Source organism: Bombina bombina, chromosome 2, assembly GCF_027579735.1.
Source record: "Bombina bombina isolate aBomBom1 chromosome 2, aBomBom1.pri, whole genome shotgun sequence".
Lineage (NCBI taxonomy): Eukaryota > Metazoa > Chordata > Amphibia > Anura > Bombinatoridae > Bombina > Bombina bombina.
Genome location: NC_069500.1, coordinates 85,000,748 through 85,015,536, shown reverse-complemented (window position 1 = coordinate 85,015,536; position 14,789 = coordinate 85,000,748). Strand labels below are relative to the sequence as shown.

Sequence of the window (14,789 nt, the reverse complement as noted above, 5' to 3'; positions counted from 1 at the left end):
TGGGGGCCAGTCTGGAGAAGTCCTGTAGATGGGAATGTGAGGAAGTAACAAGAGAGGAGGAGAGGAGGAGATCCTGAGCTGATCGAAGGGGACGGGAGGGAGAGTATCTGGAGACAAGTTCTGAAATGAAGGGGGGAGCAGTTCAGTGTAGAGCTTTGTATGTCAGAGTGAGTGTTTAATCCTAGAGGCAAGAGGAAGCCAGTGAAGGTATTGGCAGAGAGGCGCAGCAGATGAAGATCGACAAGTAAGGAAGATGAGCCTGGCAGAGGCATTCATAATGGATTGTAAAGGAGCTATGCGGCAGCTAGGTAGACCAGAGAGGACAGAGTTGCAGTAGTCGAGGCAGGAAAGGATGAGAGAGTGGATTAAAATCTTAGTTGCATCTTGTGTAAGGGAATGCCTCATTTTAGCGATGTTTTTAAGGTGGAAGCAGCAGGCTTTAGCCAAGGACTGAAAGTTAGGAGTGAAGGAAAGATCTGAGTCAAGTGTGAAAGACATCGGGCATGCGGGGTAGGAGTAATGATGGGATTATCAACAGTTATAGAAATTTTGGGGGTGGAGACATTGGAAGAAGGGGGAAAAATAAGGGGTTTAGTTTTGGAGAGATTTAGCTTAAGGTAGTGAGAGGACATCCAAGATGAGATATGAGAAAGACAGTTAGTGACGGTTAGTAAGGAAGGAGGTAGGTCTGGTGCAGAGAGGTAGATTTGGGTGTCATTGGCATACAAATGATATTTAAACCCATGGGACTTTATTAAGGAACCTAATGATGACGTGTAGATTGAAAAGAGAAGGGGACCGAGGACAGAGCCTTGAGGTACCCCAACAGAAAGTGGTAACGGGGCAGAGGATGCTCCGGCGAAGGCTACACTAAATGTACGGTTAGTTAGATAGGAAGAGAACCACGAAAGAGCTGTGTCACAGATGCCGAAGGATTGGAGGGTTTGGAGCAGAAGAGGGTGGTCAACAGTGTCAAAGGCTGCCGACAGGTCAAGGAGGATAAGCAGAGAGAAGTTTTTCTAGGAGCTTTGAGGCAAGAGGGAGTAGGGAAATAGGGTGGTAGTTGGATGGGGAGGTTGGATCGAGGGAAGGTTTTTTGTGGATAGGTGTGACCAGTGCATGTTTTAGAGATGAGGGAAATATGCCAGTGCTGAGGGAGAGGTTGAAAATGTGTGTGAGTATGGGGGTGAGGGTAGAAGAGAGGGAGGGGAGAAGCTGTGAGGGTATGGGGTTGAGGGGACAGGTAGTGAGGTGGGAGGACAGTATAAGGGCAGAAACTTCATCCTCGTTAAAAGGGGCAAAAGAGCTGCATTTTTTGATATGTGGGTTTTGGATGATTGTGAGCTTTTGAGGGGGTGGGAGATTGATAGTATGTTGAGAGCTGATTTCACTTCTGATGGAGTCAATTTTGTTTTTGAAATTGCTGGCAAAATCTTGAGCTGAGAGAGAGGTTGTATTAGGAGGTGGGGGTGGGCAGAGAAGAGTATTGAACGTGGAGAACAGACGTTTTGGGTTAGAGGAAAGAGTAGAGATGAGATTAGAGAAGTATTGTTGCTTATAGAGATTAAGGGCAGAGTAGTAGGAGTTCAGGATGAACTTGTAGTGAAGAAAGTCAGCTGAACTCTGAGATTTCCTCCAGTGTCGCTCAGCAGTACTGGAACATCTGCATATGTACCATGTCAGAGGAGTATGCCAGGACTGAGGATGAGAGTGTGGTTTCAGAGCTATGGTTGGAGGGGCCAGATTATCAATGGCCAATGTAAGGGTGGAGTTATAGTGGCAGATAGATTGGTCAGGGCAGGAAAAAGAGGTGATGGATGAGAGGAGAGGTTTGAGAGAGCTAGCGAGCTGATGCAGATGTAGTGATTTAGTGCTTCTGTGAAGTTTGGTGTGAGGGGTAAAGGGAGGGGGGGTTGTAGGTAGGGAAGTGATGTTGCAAGTTAGGAGATGATGGTCAGAGAGAGGAAAAGGGGAGTTTGTTAAATTTGAGATAGTGCATCAATAGGTAAAAATCAGGTCAAGGGAATGACCATCTTTGTAAGTGGGAGAGTCAGTCCATTGTGACAGGCCGGAAGAGGAAGTGAGTTGAAGAAGTTGTTTTGCAGAGGAGGCAGTGGGATTGTCAAGAGGGATGTTAAAGTCGCCAAGAATAAGGGCAGGGTGTCTGAGGAAAGGAAATAAGGAAGCCAGGCAGCAAAGTGATCTAAGAATTGAGTTGGGGAGCCAGGGGGGCTGTATATGACTGCAACACGTATAGAGAGGGGAGAGAATAACCGAATCATGTGTGCTTCAAATGAAGAAAATGTGAGTGAAGAGAAGGGCTGTATTTGTTGAAAGGTGCAACAAGAGGAAAGTAAAATACCAACACCACCTCCTTGTCTATTGCCAGACCTAGGCGTGTGGCTGAAATGGAGACCCCCATGTGACAGTGCAGCAGTGGATGCTGTGTCTGAAGCAGAGAGACAGGTTTCTAAGGTTTATAAGCCAGAAGGTTAAGAGAGTGGGAGATAAAGAGATCATGGATAGAAGTGAGCTTGTTGCAAACAGAGTGAGAGTTCCAGAGTGCACAAGTGAAGGGGGAGGTGGTTTTAGATGTAAATGGAATGTGGTTAAGGTTACCATAGTTTTGTTTAGGAAGTCTATTGAAAGGCACACAGGGATGTGAAAGGCTAGGAGGTTGTGAGGGACCAGGATTAGGGGAGATGTCGCCATCAGCTAGTATGAGCAAGAGGGAGAGTGACATGAGATGAGAAGCAGATTTGCAGTAGTGAGACTGTTTTTGGGCTGAAGTACAGGGGGGGAGTGTTTAGGAATAGGTAAAGTTCATGAGTACAAAAGTAAGGTGAGTTTAAGAGAGATGGGCTAAGGAACAGTGCAGGTGGAGAGGGAGAAGGAGTAATTGAGTAATGTAGTTTGTTATAGAGACAAGAGGTAGCAAAAAGGAGTATGAAGATATTGAGCATTATTATGAAAGTGGGAACCAAGTAAATACATAAGACACAGTGTTACAGCAGCACTTACAAAAGGATACAATGAGATACATAAAACACAGTATTACAAGAGTACTTGCCTTGTGTCTTTCCCCTTGCCCAATTCTTGTTCAATTCTTGCATAATTCTAAAATTATTGCATCACTTATAAAATGTTCACTTTGAAAATGTGAACATATGCTATTGTTAAAATGTACACTGCCCAGGCAATGTACCCACCCCTGTGCAATGCACCTCCCAAACTAGTGTGGAATATATACAGGCAGGGCAATCAGCTGAGTCCACTCAATTTAGTTGATTGCTAATCAAAGACAATTGGAAAGGTCAATAGGAATGTTAGATTTTGGTCTGGTCAGGGTGAGATGAGTTAAGTAAACAGACAATACCATTTGGAGGAGGTTAAAACTATGGAATAAGACAGCTATACATTTTAGAATAATAGTAAGTATTGATAAGGATTGAACATCACATGGCAATTAGCTAAACATTAGAAGTAAGACATTGGGAACAACATTACAATGAATGCAGGACTTAAAAGGACATGAAACCCACATTTCTTTCATGATTTAGAAAGAGAATGCAATTTTAAACATCTTTCTAATTTACTTCTATTATCTAATTTGTTTTATTCTCTTGATATTCTTTGCTGAAAAGCATATCTAGATATGCTCAGTAGCTGCTGATTGGTTGCTGCACATAGAAGCATCATGTGATTGGCTCACCCATGTGCATTACTTTTTCTTCAAATAAGGATATCTAAAAAATAAAGCAAAATAAATAATAGAAGTAAATTGTAATGTTGTTTAAATTTGTATGTTCTATCTGAATTATGAAAGAAAGATTTTGGGTTTAGTGGCCCTTTCATTTTAACAACCTATTTAACAACCTAAATGCATGTGCTCAATATACATATACACATACCAGAAAGAGAGACTTGGAGTACAAATGACACAAACGCAGGGGAAGTAACAGGATTTGATGCAGGGGCTCAATTCACATACCAGAAAGAGAGACTTGGAGTACAAATGATACTTGGAGTACAAATTACCTCATATCTTTGAGCCCTTATAACTTGTTAATGCAATGTTTTTTTAAATATTTTTTTATTAGACGGTGTTATTATGTGTGTAACTGTACTTTCAAATGTAATTTTGATGTGTTTTGTGAAACTTTTATTTTCACGTAAAAGTTAACCAGATCTTTGAAGTCGTTCTAGAGAACGCACTCAATTGAACATGCAACATTTAGCACGCCAATCGTAATCTAGCCCATTTATTGGCAATTGTACCCAACAGCCCAACCCAACAGATGAGCGTCATCAGGAGGCATCTATCAGCCAATAAGTATTAGTTGTTGTCACACTGTTGTGTTTGATTCAAGTTAAATTTATACAGATTTTACATGAAATGTTGAATTAAATGTTACAGTTTCATATAGATAATAGATAAAAAAAACATTTGAGTACACTGTCCATTTAATTTACTGTAGTTTAATAAGGAGATATTTATTTCTTGATATGCTTGATCTATACCTAACTTTTAGGTATTTTCCAGTTTATTCGCTTGTTATATGGATTACCACAAATGAAACAAAAATGTTTCCATGTCAAAGCCATTATAGTCTTTAAGAAAACCTCTTTTCATAATAACTTTCAAATGAACTTGCACCACATACATTTATATTTATGGAGACCTCTCACCAACGGTTTACTAATCTATCAAAAGATGATGACTAGATAAATAACATATATTTTATATTTATAAATCTGATTTAATTTTCTTAATCATATATTCTACACTCAAATGTCATTGAGTATTAAACAAAAACATATCTTACCTGTTAACATGTTGCATGATATTCCCTGGCCATGCTAGCTGAACTTTCAGTTGCTCTCGGTGTTCCACAAAAAAGTCTACCAATGTTCTTGTAACTGTTGCAGAGGTGTGGAAGAAAAAAGCTGGGATCCATAGTATGGCCCCATCAAGCTTTTTTAAGTTCAAGAAAAAATTGTTTCGATCTTGTATGGTCAGAAGATTGTTGTAATATTTTTCAAGGATGCTCGGGTTAAAAGTTGTAAGGTTGGTTTTCCTTCCAACATCTTTATGAAATGCTTCAGTTGGAGCAAAATTGCAACGAAATACAAAATCTGATTTATCTATTTCAGGTCCACACTGACTTTCGGTAAGAATCCCACTGTTGCCTACCACGGCACAAATATTATAATGCTTGTTTATAATGGGAGAAGTGTCTGGAAGCAGTGATCTGAAATTATTGCTGATAGAAAAAACATACTTATGGCTTGAGTAATCATAATGCATCAGTTGCCCAGTCCGTACACTGTTCTTGGTCAAAGAAAAATTTCTGATTACATCAACGTTTTGAAGAATTTCTCGCCTAAAACAATAAATAAAAAACATAAAGTTCATTAATTATTTTTGAAAAGGTATGTTTAGCTTCCTGATTGTGCATTTACATTTATTTATTTGCTTTGTAAATGGTGTTAACCTTTTCTTAGGTCTGTTTTTTAAACATTACAATTAGATGTTTGCCCTAGATTGGGCCTTTCCTGTCTTATTCATTGAATTATTCCTGCTGGCAATTTAAAGATTTGATTTGTATCTGGGAGAAATCATGCTCTTTATAAATTCATTCTACTCTCAAACTCTCTGCACCACTTTGAGTATATGCACTATATCAATCTCTAAATTAGTCTATGGGTGGTCTCAAATACATCAAATACAGATTAAAGGGACAGTAAAGTTAAAACAAAATGTTTATGATTCAGATATAGGGGCCTATTTATGAAATGTCTGTCCGATATGATCCGACAGACATCGCTGAATGCGGGGAGCAATACACTCTCCACATTCAGCATTGCACCAGCAGTTCTTGTGAACTGCTGGTGCAACGCCTCCCCCTGCAGATTTGTGGCCAATCGGCTGCTAGCAGGTGGTGTCAATCAACCCGATCGTATTCAATCGGGTTGATTTCACGCAATCTCTGTCCACCTTCTCAGAGCAGGCAGACAGGTTATGGAGCAGCGGTTTTTAGATCGGTGCTTCATAACTGGTGTTTCTGGCGAGTCTGAAGGCTCACCAGAAACACGGCCCTTCAAGATCCATACAGAGCTTGATAAATGGGCACCATAGCATGCAATTTCTATTATCAAATTTTCTTTGATCTCATGGTATCCTTTGTAAAAAATTAATTGTAAGTAAGATGATAGGAGCTTAGGTGTGTGCAAGTGTCTTTACCATTCTATGGCAGCAGTGTATATGTATATACTATGTATAATATTGCTTTAAACATTGTTGTAAACACTGCTGCTAGATGGCTAAAGACACGTGCACACTCCTGAACTCACCTAGGGTTACTCTTTATCTAAGGATACTAAGAGAACTATGTACAACTGATACTAAAGTAAATTGGAAAACTGTTTAAACATTTGTGCTATATCCCACCCTTTTAAGTTTAATTTTGACTTTATTGCCTCTTGCACGGTCACAAATACATATTAAACTACTTCCTACATTGTTCAGGGCAGCCATTACAAAATGCTTTTGAGCTTTCAGTTACAAATCTAGATAGTAAGCCATGAAATATATCACAACAGTCCCCTCCCTTGCACACATTTCTGACTGATGTTTTATTGTCAGACAAAATCACAAAAAATATATTTCTCTGCTGATAAAAACTTTGTTTCATGCATTTGGAGGTTTGTCTCTGTCCAGCATTACAATTGTGGGGGAGTTGTCGTTAACAGCAAATGAGTAGCTGAGGGGCATGCGTTTCCTGCCAGTTTTATGCACAAATAATTAACGTATCCTTATTCTGTCACTAAGAGGCCTATTTATCAAAGGTCTTGCAGACCTGATCCGACAGTGCGGATCAGGTCCTCAAGACCTCACTGAATGCGGAGAGCAATACGCTCTCCGTATTCAGCATTGCACCAGCATCATTTTCTCTTGATGCTTTTTTTTTTCTTTGGTGTCTATAACACTAATATTCCTTACCACTTACCATATTCCTGCACCTCTTTTTAGTACATTTCTCTGCGTGGTGTAATGTTTTATGTTTTATTTATATATAGTGCCCATGGAGAGAATAACAATAGGTGAATAAAATACATTTATAGAGACAAAACCTTATGTGGGGCTGCATGTGTTTGACTATCAGCCTAAGGTACATATGGCAACCAGAATCAGTGGAGTCGCTAGTGGGGGTCAGGGAGGGCACTAGCCCACAGCATAATGGCTGCCCTCCCATGTGCCCCCCAATGGTGGCTTCTCACCACCACTCCAGAGAGCCTGTAGAATGCCCAGCCCAGTCTGCAACACTCCTAACCCTGCCCATCACATGCCTGGCCCCACCTGGAACATGTCCAGTCTCACCTTTCTGCTGAGGCCCCACCCACAAATCACTGGTGGGCCTCCTAGAAGTGGACACCCAAGAGGAAATTTCTGGAGATGCCACTTGCCAGTATATTTTAGATACTACATTACACCATAGGCCACAATCACAACCTTACCCAATAGACCCAGCTTTATCTGCAGGTTTTCCCTTAGCTTTTCACTGTAATTTCCTATTTACAACTTCACAATCACGTTCTTTTGCCATGCTATGGATAAACTTGCATTGTCAGACGCCTGCATTTTAGTCTATAGCATTTGTGTTTGCAGCATTTCAGAATGCACATAGGAAATTGTGAGGTACCTTTGCTTTGCGAATGCTGTCCGGTTGAATATCCACTTAACAGGTTTTTCTTGCAACTCTTGCGTAAGAGAATTTGTAATTGGCACAAATGAGGGATCCAAAAACTTCATTGCAAACTGGGATCTGAAAATAAATCATTTTATTAAAATGTGTAAAATAAATATCTTTTGCATCAGAGATACTAATGAGGCAAACAAAATACATCTATCTGCTGCAATATTTTTAATAGAAAAGTTGTTTGCTTTGTGTTATAGCTGTGAAGCAAGAATTTTAATACTATATAGAAAATACTGAGATCAGATAGCTTAAAGAAATATAAAACCCCAAATTTTTATTTCATGAAATCGAGCATACAATTTTAAACAATTCTGCATTTTACTTCTATTATTGTATTTGCTTCATTCTCTTGTTGGCCTTTGTTGAAAAGCATGCCTAGGTAGACTCAGGGGCAGCAATACACTACTGGTTGCTGATTGGTGGCTGCACATATATGCTTATTGTCATGGCTCCCTTTATGTGTTTAGCTAGCTCCCAGTAGTGCATTACTACTCATTCAACAAAGTATACTATAAGTAGGATAATGAAGTAAATTTGATAATAGAAATAAATTGGAAAGATATTTAAAACTGCATCTTTTATCTGAATCATGAAAATGTTGGGGTTGTAATATCCCTTTAAAATATGCTAAAATAAAAACTATATACAATTAGTATTATATTGCAGAATTTCTAGTACATAGAACAGAATTACAATAATAAGGATGTAAAATAGTTTGCTATATTGTTTTATTTCATGTTTGCTAGCAATAATGATACATAGACAGTAGAAACACTTATTTTATGCTTTGTATGTATGCATACAAATTATGCATTTAATTAACCAGTTAACATTCAGATATTTTTTTAAGAATGTCAGACATATATGTTATTAGGAAAATTTTAAAGGTACATGATGCACAGTAATGCTTTTAAAATATGTATTTTTCGTTCAAGCGCATTTTTAAAATAAATATACCCAATTCTGAAGCCCCTATAACCAGTCAGAGCCTATAGTATTAAAGGAACACTGAACCCAAAAAAATTTCTTTCGTGATTCAGAAAGAGCATGCAATTTTAAGCAAATTTCTAATTTACTCCTACTATCACATTTTCTTCATTCTCTTGGAATCTTTATTTGAAAAGCAAGAATCTAAGTTTAGATGCCGGCCCATTTTTGGTGAACAACCTGGGTTGTTCTTGCTGATCGGTGGATTAATTTAACCGACCATTAAACAAGAGCTGTCCATAGTTCTGAACCAAAGAATATCGTAGGTGTCTTCTTTTTCAAATAAAGATAGCAAGAGAACGAAGAAAAAATGATAATAGGAGTAAATTAGAAAGTTGCTTAAAATTGCATGCTCTATCTGAATCACAAAAGAAAAAAATATGGGTTCATTGTCCCTTTAAGGTCATGCAGTGCTCACAGAAAATTAAAGTTATTACATCCCTCCAATATCCCTTTCATTTTAAATATATTATATAAGACCAGGAATGCTTTGTTTGTTATTACCCAATAACTATAGAATAAATCATTACCATTTAGTGGTGTTACAGCTAAAGTTATAAGTTTTACATAGTTGGTGACGATAAAAATAGAAATTAATGGAATAAAACCTTGTTTTTATGTTTTTTTTTTCTGGAATTAATGCAATATTTTAAAATCAGAAGGTGTCACTACAAAACCCTGTTCTAGTTTTCAGACGAGCACTAACCGGAAGGTGCACTAAGCCAAAGTGAGCTAAAACTGAAGATCTGTTAAAAAATTCTTTAAATTCCTTGGTTCAAATATTTTTAATATGCACTGGAGTTCAAAAGTTTGGGGTTATTTAGACATTTCTTTGTTTTGAAAGAACAGCTATTTTTTTCCATTAAAATAACATCAGATTGATAAGAAATACAATGTAGACATTGTTGTAAATTACTATTGTAGCTGGAAAAGAATGATTTTTAAGGGGATATCTGCATAGGTGTACAGAGGCCCATTATCAGCAACCATATGTCCTGTGTTCCAACTGGACTTCATTAGCCTAGTTGAGTATCTGGAGAATTAGCAATTGTGGTTTTGATTACAGGCTTAAGATGGCCAGAAAGAAATATTTTTTTTCTGAAACTCGTCAGTCTATCGTATTCTGAGAAATGAAGGCTATTCCATGCAAGAAAGGCCAAGAAACAGAAGGTCTCATACAACGTGTACTACTCCCTTCACAGAACAGTGCAAACTGACTCTAACCAGAACAGAAAGGAGAGTGGATGCCCTGGTGCACAACTGAGCAAGAGGACAAATAAATTAGAGTGTCTAGTTTGAGAAACAGATGCCTCACAGGTCATCAACCTGCAGCTTCATTAAATAGTACCTGCAAAACACCAATCTCAATGTCAGCAAAACACCAATCTCAATGTCAGCAAAACACCAATCTCAATGTCAGCAAAACACCAATCTCAATGTCAACAGTGGAGAGGCAACTCCAGAAAGCTTGCCTTCCAGTCACAGTTGCAAAGAAAAAGCTTTATCTCAAACTAGCCAATAAAAAGAAAAGATTAAGATGGGCAAAAGAACATAGACACTAGACAGAGGAAGATTGGAAAAAAGTGCTATGGACAGATGAATCTAAGTATAAGTTGTTTGTATCACAAAGAAGAACATTCGTGAGACGCAGGCCAAATGAAAAGATGCTGGAGAAGGGTTTGACGCCATTTGTCAAGCATGTGGAGGCAATGGGGCTGATTTACCAAGGGTCGAATGGCCCCTGATGCCCCTGTTGCAGAGTGAGCCTTCAGGCTCGATAGAGACAGCAGTTATGAAGCAGCAGTCTTAAGACTGCTGCTCCTTAACTGGACCACTGCCTCTGAGGCTGTGGACATCAATCCGCCCGATACTATACGATCGGGTTAATTGGCACCCCCTGCTAGTGGCCGATTGGCTGCAAATCTGCAGGGGGTGGCTATGCACAAGAAGTTCACCAGAACTGCTTGTGCAATGTTAAATGCCGACAGCGTATTTTGTCGGCATTCATCGCTGTCTGGCGGACGTGATACACTACAGTGTATCATGTCCACCAGACATTGGTTAATCGGCCCCTATGTGATGGTCTGAGGGTACTTTGGTGGTGGTAAACTGGGAGACTTATACACGGTAAAAAGGACCTTGAAGAAGGAATGCTATCACTCCATTTTGCAACGCCACTTTGCACTAAGCCAAAGTGAGCTAAAACTGAAGATCTGTTAAAAAATTCTTTAAATTCCTTGGTTCAAATATTTTTAATATGCACTGGAGTTCAAAAGTTTGGGGTTATTTAGACATTTCTTTGTTTTGAAAGAACAGCTATTTTTTTCCATTAAAATAACATCAGATTGATAAGAAATACAATGTAGACATTGTTGTAAATTACTATTGTAGCTGGAAAAGAATGATTTTTAAGGGGATATCTGCATAGGTGTACAGAGGCCCATTATCAGCAACCATATGTCCTGTGTTCCAACTGGACTTCATTAGCCTAGTTGAGTATCTGGAGAATTAGCAATTGTGGTTTTGATTACAGGCTTAAGATGGCCAGAAAGAAATATTTTTTTTCTGAAACTCGTCAGTCTATCGTATTCTGAGAAATGAAGGCTATTCCATGCAAGAAAGGCCAAGAAACAGAAGGTCTCATACAACGTGTACTACTCCCTTCACAGAACAGTGCAAACTGACTCTAACCAGAACAGAAAGGAGAGTGGATGCCCTGGTGCACAACTGAGCAAGAGGACAAATAAATTAGAGTGTCTAGTTTGAGAAACAGATGCCTCACAGGTCATCAACCTGCAGCTTCATTAAATAGTACCTGCAAAACACCAATCTCAATGTCAGCAAAACACCAATCTCAATGTCAGCAAAACACCAATCTCAATGTCAGCAAAACACCAATCTCAATGTCAACAGTGGAGAGGCAACTCCAGAAAGCTTGCCTTCCAGTCACAGTTGCAAAGAAAAAGCTTTATCTCAAACTAGCCAATAAAAAGAAAAGATTAAGATGGGCAAAAGAACATAGACACTAGACAGAGGAAGATTGGAAAAAAGTGCTATGGACAGATGAATCTAAGTATAAGTTGTTTGTATCACAAAGAAGAACATTCGTGAGACGCAGGCCAAATGAAAAGATGCTGGAGAAGGGTTTGACGCCATTTGTCAAGCATGTGGAGGCAATGGGGCTGATTTACCAAGGGTCGAATGGCCCCTGATGCCCCTGTTGCAGAGTGAGCCTTCAGGCTCGATAGAGACAGCAGTTATGAAGCAGCAGTCTTAAGACTGCTGCTCCTTAACTGGACCACTGCCTCTGAGGCTGTGGACATCAATCCGCCCGATACTATACGATCGGGTTAATTGGCACCCCCTGCTAGTGGCCGATTGGCTGCAAATCTGCAGGGGGTGGCTATGCACAAGAAGTTCACCAGAACTGCTTGTGCAATGTTAAATGCCGACAGCGTATTTTGTCGGCATTCATCGCTGTCTGGCGGACGTGATACACTACAGTGTATCATGTCCACCAGACATTGGTTAATCGGCCCCTATGTGATGGTCTGAGGGTACTTTGGTGGTGGTAAACTGGGAGACTTATACACGGTAAAAAGGACCTTGAAGAAGGAATGCTATCACTCCATTTTGCAACGCCATGCCATACCCTGTGGAAGGCATTTGATTTGAGCCAATTTCCTCGTACAACAGGACAATGACCCAAAGCCCAGCTCCAAAGTATGCAAGAACTATTTAGGGAAGAAGCAGTCAGCTGGTATACTGTCTTTAATGGAGTGGTCAGCACAATCACCAGATTTCATCCCTATTGAGCTGTTGTGGGAGCAGCTTTACCGTATGGTAACAAAGATGTTCCAATCAAGCAAATCCAACTTGTGGTAAGTGCTTCAGGTAGCATAGCATGAAATCTCTTCAGATTACCTCAACAAATTGAGTACTAGAATGCCAAAGGTCTGTAAGGCTGTAATTGTTGCACATGGAGGATACTTTGACGAAAGCAAAGTTTGAAGGAAACAATAATTATTTCCTTAAAATTCATTATTTCTAACCTTGTCAATGACTAGATTTCCTGATCAAATTCATTTTGTGACCCCAAACTTTTGAACGGCACAGCGTATATATATATATATATATATATATATATATATATATAATTTTGAAAACTAATATACTATATATATATATATATATATATATATATATATATATATATATATATATATGGATATGGATATATTTATGTATTTATATATATATATATATATATATATATATCTATATATTTATAAGTGAAGAACAAAACTATTTAAACTATTTCTATTTTTAAATTAACAAAAAAGTGGTGTTAACCTTGTTTAAAAGTGATATGGTATATGACTGGAAAGGGCTCAAAAATGCATGTGTGGTTGTGGGTGTGTATTTGTATTTATATAAACACACACACACATATGCACTGCAGTATTGTAACATCATCTGTTCACATCTCTTAAGTGAACATCTATAAAGGGAGACACTAAGAATTTGGCAAAAGAATTATACATGAATTATACTTAATACTCACCACACTGCTTCTTATTAGCTAATGAACTGCTAAGGAATGCTCGCTACAGCAAGTTAACCTACTCTCTCTCTTCTGCTTTCAGGTATGTGAATTGAGTCCTGCATTCAACCCCTGCCAAAATCTATGTTTTCAATGTGAATTGTACTCTTAAGTCTCTCTTTTTGTACGTGAATTGAGTCCTGCATTCAACCCCTGACAAAATCCTTGTTTTCTGTGTGAATTGTACTCTTAAGTCGCTCTGGTATGTGTCTGTATTATGTGAAATGTTATGTATTTACTCTGCTGATATCTTGTCTTTATCTATGTGATGTTCAAACCTTGTCAATACTTGTGATACTTCCTAAATGTATAAATTCACTAATTGTATAACCCCAGCCTCCTTCAAATTATATTGTCTGTTTTCTCACCCTGAATCAAATTTTCCCAATTGGACTTTTGACTGTCTTTGATCATGTCATTATCTAATTTATTGCAATCAGCTGAATGCTCTGGCCTATAAAAAACACTGCTATGGGGAAAGCATTGCTGGGGTGAGCATTGCAGTATTGTAACATCATCTGTTCACATCTCTTAAGTTAACATCTATAAGTGAGACACTAAGAATTGGGCAAAATAATTATACAAGAATTAAGTGAACATCTATAAGTGAGACACTAAGAATTGGGCAAAAGAATTATACAAGAATTGAACAAGGATTGGACAAGGGACAAAGCAAGTTCTGTTGTAATTCTATGTTTTATCCACTGTTTGAATATTTTGTAAAAATGCTCAATATCTTTATATTCCTTTTTGCCACCTTTTGTCTATACAACAAACTACTTTACTCAAATACTCATTCCCTCTCACCACCTGCACTGCTCATTAGCCCATATCTCTTAGCCTCACCTTACTTTTGTATTCATGAACTTCACACATTCCTAAAGACTCTCTCTCCCCCTCGCACCTCATCCCAAAAACAGTCTCATTACTGCAAATCTGCATCTCATCTCATGTCACTCTCCCTCTTGCTCATACTAGCTGCTGGTGACATCTCTCCTAATCCTAGTCCCCCACAACTTCCTAGCCTTGCACACCCATGTGTGCCTTTCAATAGACTTCAAAAACAAAACTCTGGTAACCTTAATCTCATTCCTCTTGCATCTAAAGCCTCCATCCCCTTCACTTGTGCACTCTGGAACTATCGCTCTGTTTGCAACAAGCTCACTTCTATCCATGACCTCTTTATCTCCTACTCTCTCAATCTTCTGGCTCTCATAGAAACCTGGTTCTCTTCTTCAAACACAGCTTCCGCCGATGCATTGTCACATGGGGGTCTTCACTTCAACCACACTCCTAGGTCTGATAATATTCAAGGAGGTGTTGTTGGTATTTTACTTTCCTCTTGTTGCACCTTTCAACAAATACAGCCCTTCTCTTCCCTCACATTTTCTTCATTCGAAACAAACACAATTTGCTTATTCTCTCCCCTCTCATCAACT

At 38.8% G+C, this 14,789-nt stretch overlaps 1 protein-coding gene across 1 annotated transcript in view; it reads right to left on the bottom strand.

Annotated features, from left to right (window-relative positions):
* The window catches only part of ST8SIA3 (ST8 alpha-N-acetyl-neuraminide alpha-2,8-sialyltransferase 3), a 34,148-nt gene that overhangs the window by 13,872 nt on the left and 5,487 nt on the right, over window positions 1-14,789 (bottom strand). The window contains exons 2-3 of the mRNA XM_053700411.1: window positions 7,704-7,826; window positions 4,827-5,384 (exon numbers count right to left, since the gene is read on the bottom strand). Coding sequence (XP_053556386.1) covers window positions 4,827-5,384; window positions 7,704-7,826 — 681 coding nt within the window. The remainder of the gene's footprint in view (window positions 1-4,826; window positions 5,385-7,703; window positions 7,827-14,789) is intronic.